This window comes from Nicotiana tabacum, chromosome 10, assembly GCF_000715075.1.
Source record: "Nicotiana tabacum cultivar K326 chromosome 10, ASM71507v2, whole genome shotgun sequence".
Lineage (NCBI taxonomy): Eukaryota > Viridiplantae > Streptophyta > Magnoliopsida > Solanales > Solanaceae > Nicotiana > Nicotiana tabacum.
Genome location: NC_134089.1, coordinates 170,264,339 through 170,272,446, shown reverse-complemented (window position 1 = coordinate 170,272,446; position 8,108 = coordinate 170,264,339). Strand labels below are relative to the sequence as shown.

Below are 8,108 nucleotides of genomic sequence, written 5' to 3'. Positions count from 1 at the left end.
AAATACTCTGAACCCATTTTTGACTTGTTTAGGACCACAAATTCCAAAAATCTTCGCTCTTTCTTAAATTTCGTGTCCAGTCAAACAAAATTACATAAATTAAAATGGAGGGATATTAAATGGAGTTACTTACAATTTTCTTTTTAAATGACCTAACTTAAACCCTTCCAAAAAACAATAGGATTAAAGAAGGCACTTGACTCATTGAAGGTAGCATTTGATATTATACCACATTTTAGTCACATGCTTTGTCTATAAATTTAAACATCTTCTTATAAATTACCCGTTACTACTACACATTCACCCTATAAATAGAAACTCTCCTCCCGTTGGTTGCAACTTGGGAACCCTAGCTAGCTCTCTCATCTTCCTCCTTAATTTGCCTCAACATATAACACAAAAACTCTGTCATTATATTGTAAACAACGTAACCATGATTGAATCTCTGTCCAGCTGGTTCACTCCCACTGTTCTCTTCTGTGTTCTGAACCTCATGATTGGTATTATTCTCATTTCTTCTAGCTTCAAGAATGACAAAAAACAACAGCAACAACAACAATACGCTGAAGATAATAACTTACCTCAACCCCCCCGAACTCCATCTTTATTACAGCGTGTTAGGTCTGTAAATTACTTCTCTTTCGTCCCTGAGCCCTTTAATTCCCCTTTAACTACTCCTCATTTCGCCGACAACTCTTCACCTCGACTCGGCTACAGTCCCTCTTTGCTTCAGCGAGTCCGGTCCATCAACTTCTCTTTCTCCTCCCGGTCCGAAAAACCCAGCCCGTTTCCGTCTCTGGACCAATACGCCGGCCGTCCAGCTGATGAAAATGAACCTCAGAAGGTTGAAACTGTAACTGTAACTGAAGAAGAAGAGGATTTGCAGTGTCACGTAATGAGAAGTAAATCTACCACGTGCGCGGAAACTACGTTAATGAAGAAGTTGGCTAGTGAGGAAATACTGGCGGCGGTGCAGAAGGAGGAGGAGGAAGAGGAAGAGGTGGTGGTGGTTAGGCAGCGGCCGGCGACGGTGAGGGAGAGAAAGCAAGGGATGAAGAAGTCGTTTGGCCGGGATGATGAAGCTACTGTAGATAGGAAAGCTGATGATTTTATTAGCAAGTTTAGGGAGCAGCTGAAGATGCAGAGAATTGATTCTATTCAAAGGTACAAGGAAATGTTAAACAGAGGTGTGTCCATTTAGGACAACTTTGTCCTTGTAATTTATCCTTTCATGTATGGCAGATCCATGTGGTTTTCTGTCAATTCAAAAGTAAAGACGATTTGGTTGTTGCATCTCACTTAGTTGAGTGAAGTTAAGTGGTTATTCTTTTGTTATTTTGATATATGAGAAAAACAACTGATTTAAGTAGTAATTTTAATGTTTAGACGATGCTGCCCAAGAAAGTAGAAACTAATTCTTAATTGGAATATTGTAAGAAGGAATTTTTTTCCTTTCTATGCAATATTTAAAATTTATTTATCAAATTTATCCTAATTACCACTCATATTTCACCTTCAAATCTTATCAAACGACCTGGATTCCGGAAAACATTAGTCCAAGCACAGAATATTCTCCTTTTAAATTCAAAGTTTTGGGGAAAACATTTCAAATACAATTCACGAGAAAAGTACGTAATTGAAACACAAATATATCTCCAAGAAAACTTTTACAGTAAGTTAATTATATCTGATTTGATCATGAATATTGGCCAATTTTCAATTTTTTTTGAGCATATAGTGACAATTAAGATTTAAGGAGTAAGTATATTAACTATGAGCGTGCGATTCTTTTTCCCAGGAGATACAAATGTGTTAGGACCGAAAAAGCAGGTGTCATGCGGAAACAAACAAAGTAAACCTTGAACGACGATAAATCAGATGACAGACAAGAAATATATCAAAAGATACACAAACATTTAACGTGGTTCGGCCAATTGACCTACGTCCACGATGGAGATGAGCTATCCACTATAATAAAAGAGTACAAAATATCGAGAGAACAACCTCACGAAGAGGCAAACACAAGTGACACACACTTGTCCCGTAAAATTCTCCCCCTAAACACGACTCTCAAACCCTATATGGCTACATTGTGGATGCTAATGAATGAGAAGGACGGATCTTCAATTTATAGAACTCCAAACCTTTTCCTACAAGAAAAAAGACTAGCTAAATATAAGAGATTTATAATTTTCTTCTACAAGAAAAAAACTAATTAAAATAAATATGTTGCCCTTTAACAAATAAAAAAATCAAATATAATAAAAAAATTATGGGAAACACTCTAGATTTTTGCTTACTAGATGTAGGAGGAAGTATTCAAACCGTTAAAGTTCAAGGTTATCTAACATAGCTTTTCAAGATTTAGAGAAAGCCATGTGGAAAGTGGGTTAAAAATTAAAAACTTTATTCGTATAGTGGCTTTTTTTTAAGGAGGAACAACTTGGGTATTAGGAATGAGATTTAGACGGTGAGGAGAGAATCTAAGGAAGTTTGGTGGTTCGATGTTTTCAATATGTAATTTTTTTTTGTTTTCTATGTTTTAAAACGTATTATTATTTTGGAAAGAATGATGCTTTATATGCCTGCCAAACATAGTTGTGCTCGCAATCACGTGTTACATAGCAGATGGTCTGAAAACGAGGCAGAAACATGCCGATATGTTTGATTTCACTATTCATGTTAAGATTACATCACTACTAGAGATTTGGAAAAATCCGACCCAAGACATATCGACCAACATTGGACGATCAACAAAAGTGACCAAAAAACCGTCCAAAGCGGACGAAAACTACCAATAAAAATATTTTACATTTTTAAAAAATTATATACCGACCAATATCGATCGGTATATTGGTCAAATATTTAACCGCAATGGTCAGACTTACTTAGTCAAAGTACTTTATTTTTTAATTAGTGACCAACATGAGTCGGTAAGGTGAACTCACAGTTTTAAATTTTAATAATTATATTATTATTTAAAATATTTTATAAAGTTTATAGTTGAATTTACCGACCAAAGTCGGTCGGTTATTACAGGAGAAGATTTTACCAACTAACTTTTGGTCGGTAGCTGTAATTTCCGAAATATAACCGACTAACTTCGATCGGTTCATAGGTCAAACATGGTCAAACTTTTGAATCACATTAAAATTTACTATCTAAATAATATAAATATAATCCATTAACACTTTATTTTGTAATACAAATAATGAATGCACTAACATATACTATAACAAGCTATATATAGTTATAGTAGTACAACAAAGTATACGTATCTGCATCTAAGAACGCAAAGCACTAGGGATACATGGTCGGGTTCTTTTGGGAATAGACTTGTGAAGAAGAAATAATATAATTAGTATATATAATTGATCATCATCAAATATATCTATTTGTAAATTGATTCATCGACTTATAACTTACTTAGACGCATCGATGAATGTTAAAAATAAAACGTCTCGACACATATCATCATTTTCATTATTGTTACAGTGTGCAACCCGATCCTACACATATCGTCATTTAAGCAAATAATTTACAGCTAACTACGGCGTACCACAAAAACAAAAGGATGAGGCTAGACAAAAAAGTCACAATTGATGAAAAAGTTACACGATAACCCATGAAATCAAATAGTAAGGAATGACAATCGATAAACCAAGACACAATTTCCGAGCGTCAATTAACAGTTAAGATATGTAGCAGATAAGGCATGAATTCAATAAATAATTACAATCAACAATTAGCATATAGGATGAACTTGACAATAAAAGATGGATCATGTACTAACAACTTTAGGTAAATCACGTAAGAGAGACTTAACGATGAAAGATATAACATGATAACTACAATTAATTGCATAAAGGAAGCCTAACGATCTAATCTGGTTGAATACAACAAATAAGTCTGTGTACATACTCGTCAAATTGTGTACACGCCTTCCATATATTTCAAATTGTATCATCAATCCAAAACTTAAGGGGTAGTTTCTCTCATACAAAGTTAGGCAAATATAGCTTCTCGCGTGAAACGGCCTTCGGACGGCTCAAATATAGCCAAAATAATTTCATTAAATAATTAAAATTCATAAGAAATAATTACGGATAATAAAATGTCGACTTTTAATTTTACACTAAAAAGTCAACATGAAAGTCAACCCAGGGCCCGTATATCGGAATCCGACAATTTTTTTACGAAATCTGAACACTCATTCCGATACAAGTTCAATCATATCAAAACTATCAAATTCCAATATCGAATCGACCTTCAAATCTTCATTTTACATTTTTCTGAAAGATTTTCCAAATTTCCATTTTCTTCAATCTGATTCACAAGTTTAATGACATAAATACGTATGAAATGATGAAATACAATCTTCGGTTAAGGAACACCTACTAAAATCAAACTCGTGAAGAATCCCTCCAAAATCGCCCAAAACCGAGATCAAAAACTCCAAAAATGAGCAAAAATGGCAAACCCCCGAATATATGATTATGTCCAGTTTCCTCGCATCTACGGACTGGATTTGCACGCCTGCAAGTTCGCTTTTGCGAGAAAAATTTCGCTCATGTGGCCTTCACTTAGCTGCCCAGGTTTCGCACCTGCGAGTAGTACACACGCACCTGCGATGTCACTTCTGTGATCCAAGAAGCACACCTATGAAGGCGTCCGCATGTGCGCCTTCATTTTCCGATAATGCGATGACGCAGGTGCGGGAAATACTTCGCACCTGTGACCACTGCCCAATCCTTCCCATTTTCTCTTCTGCGATCATTACCTCGCCCATGTGGTCTCGCACCTGCGACCAAATCCATCGCAGGTGCGATGGCACCAGTGACTGCCAAAAACCAGCCTTAACAAAATTTTCAAAATGATTTGAAACCCGTTCAAAACTCACCCTAGCTACTCGGGACCCGTTTGAATATATCAATAAGTCCTGTAACATAACACAGACCTACTCGAGGTCTCAAATCACATCAAACAACGTCGAAATTACGAATTTCACCTCGAATCAGACTTATGAATTTTCAAATCTTCCAACTTCTACAATTTGCGCTGAAACATATCGAATTGATCCGTAATAACCTCAAATTTTGCACACAAGTCATAAATAACATAACAAAGCTTACAAAATTGAAGTCTGAGCCTGATATCATTAAAGTCAACTACTGGTCAAGCCTATGAATATTTCAAAACATTAACTTTTCGATTTTCGCTAAAATGCTTCAATTTAACCTAAGGACCCCAAAATCCAAATCCGGATGCACGCCTAAGTCCGAAATCATCATACAAAGCTATTGGAATCATCGAAGCACCATTCCGAAGTCATCTACACAAAAGTCAAATCTCCGGTCAACTCTTTTCACTTAAGCTTCTAAAACAAGAATTATTCTTTTCAATTAATCCCAAATCATCCGAAAATCAAACTCGACTATACACGCAAGTTATAATACATTATACAAAGTTGATCGAGGTCTTAAGCCATTGAACATGATGCTAATTCCCAAAATGACCAGTTGGGTCGTTACATTCTCCCCCACCTAATGTAACGACCCGGTCGTTCGTTCTGAGAGTTATAGCCCCATTTCCCCCATCTATGCTTATTTATGTGTTGTTCAGCTGTGTTGAGTTGTATCGAGTCGGTAGGTTTGGGTTCGGAGTAGTTTTGAGTGAAATGATCACTTCGCCTCTTAGTTAGAAAAGTTAACCGGAAGTTGACTTATGAGTAAACGAATTCGGATTTGGATTTTTATAATTTAATTAGCTTCATTGTGTGATTTTAGACTTAGGAGTGTGTCTGGAATATAATTTGGCAGTCCGTGGTATAATTAAGCTTGAATTGGCAAAAGTTAGAAATTTGGCGATTTTGGTCGGCAACAAAAAATTAGGTATCGGGGTCAGAATAGAATTCTGGAAGTTGGACTAGGTTCGTAGTGTCATTTGTGAAGTGTTTACAAAATTTGAGGCCATTCGGACGTGGTTTGATAGGTTTCGGCATCGTTGGCGAATTTTGGAAGTTTAGAAGTTCTTAGGCTTGAATCTGAGGTTGATTTGGTGTTTTGGCGTTATTTTAGTGTTCCGAAGGTTCGAATAAGTTCGGGTAGTGATATATGACTTGTTAGAATTATTGGTTGAGGTCCCGAGGGCCTCAGGTGAGTTTCGGAGAGGTTTGAGTTGTGTTGCGCTAGTTTTTCTTATGTTTCGACGTCGTTTCTTCAAGCATAAATGATATCATATTAAATAAATGAGCTCCAATTTCTTTTTTTTTTTGATTGAAATATTAGATCCATATCGTAATTATGGACTCATAGCAAAAAGAATCGTCGAATTTGGACATTGTATGAAGATTTTATGGTCATTTTACTAAGAATTAGGTTACCAGATTTTTCAAATTAATCACGGAATTGTCACAGACGGCATATTTAAAAATCTGCACTATTTACAAATATTGAAACCAATGTATCTCCTTCATTATAAGGTCAAATTGAGTGATTCAAAAATCTAACTTGACTAGAATTTCACAAGGAATCAATTGACGACATAAAAAGCGAGTTTCAGGATTGTTTAGCATGAGAAACGAGGCAGAATAACTGACAAAAAATATATAAAACAAAGATTTGTTCATTCAGTCATATTTTGAGTTGGGCAGCTCAGATTTGGGCGATTTTGGAGGCAAGTTTCACCATAGGGATTGGGGTAAGTGTTCTCTACTCGGGTTTGATTATATTTTATGAACCCATCTTCGTTTTTGGGATTTGATTGATGATTTCAAAGTGAAATTGAGGGAGTTAGGGCTTAAGTTTTGGAGAGTTTTAGGCAGGGATTTGAAGGACCAAACAGAGTCCGATTTTGATAAATTTTATATGGTTAGACTCGGGAGAGGACGAAGTTTATTATTCTGCTATTTTTGACTGGTTTTGAGACATGGGCCTGGGGGCCGGGTTTTGGCCAGTTTCGAATGTTTTGCCTATTTATATAGATTTTGTTGTGGAATTCGATTATTTAGCCTATGTTAATAGTATTATTCTGATTATGGATGGATTTGGAGCTCTTGAAGACCGAGTCGAGGGACGAGGACATCTCGGAGTAGGATTTCACGATGTTAAGGTAAGTAACAATTTTAACTCTGGCTTTGAGGGTATAAACCCGAAGAATCTGATGTCACGTGACTGTTCGGAGGTGATACTCATGCTAGGTGACATGTGTGTGGGTGCATACCTCAAGGGATTGAGACTTGGTCCATCCCATGAGGCTGTGAGGCCTAATAAACATTATTTGTGTTCATGCATTTACTTGTTGGTGAACTTGTTTGCCTTCATGTTAGAGATCATGTTTAGGCTTCATTTATGCTCACGTTATTTGTACTCAGTCATAGAAATTATTGTACATGTTTACCTCAATCTATATTATTTTGCTAATATTTTGTGATACTTGATGTGGGTTGTGTCCCCTTATTGGTGGTGCATGGTGAGGCTGGAGTCTGGAGAGGTGCACGACTGAGTGAGGCCGAGGGTCTGATTGTGAGGATATTAATGCCATAGCGCGTGAGTTGTCCGCGTAGAACGTGAGCTGACCGTGCAGATCCAGGTATTGATATTATTACACGTGAGCTGTCCGTGCTTAGTGCTTAAGATTTGGGAGCCCTTCAAGAGTCTGCACACACCCATAGTGAGCGCAGAGTGTTGAGCGTTTTGAGTGTTGAGTGCGAGTGATGAGTGATGGAGTGACACTGCTGTGAGGTTGTATTTATTTATGTTGTGTCTGCATTTATATGTTAAATTTCTTTGTGGCATTTACTGAGTTATGGAATTTACCTTTTTATTTCTGTTTATTTTTTTAAATCGTGAAAATAAATAATTGGACTATTTTACTTAGGTCATCACTACTGCTCAGTTCCTTAGTTATTTTTGTTACTACTGAGTTGGTTGTACTCATACTATACCCTGCACTTTATGTGCAGATCTAGGTGTGTTAGAGCGCGGCAATCGTTGAGTTTAGGCTGGCTATCTGTGGAGATTGCAAGGTAGCTGCTAGTGTCCGCAGGACCTTGTTACTCCTCTTGTCATTTCTTCTTTTGGACACTTAGACAGTTTATATATCTTAGT

At 36.6% G+C, this 8,108-nt stretch overlaps 1 protein-coding gene across 1 annotated transcript; it reads left to right on the top strand.

Annotated features, from left to right (window-relative positions):
• Positions 1-268: 268 nt before the first annotated feature.
• On the top strand, positions 269-1,369 carry LOC107793370 (uncharacterized). The gene has a single exon (XM_016615705.2). It carries the CDS (start codon positions 434-436, stop codon positions 1,199-1,201), a length of 768 nt encoding a protein of 255 aa, XP_016471191.1. The 5' UTR covers positions 269-433; the 3' UTR covers positions 1,202-1,369.
• Positions 1,370-8,108: the final 6,739 nt, after the last annotated feature.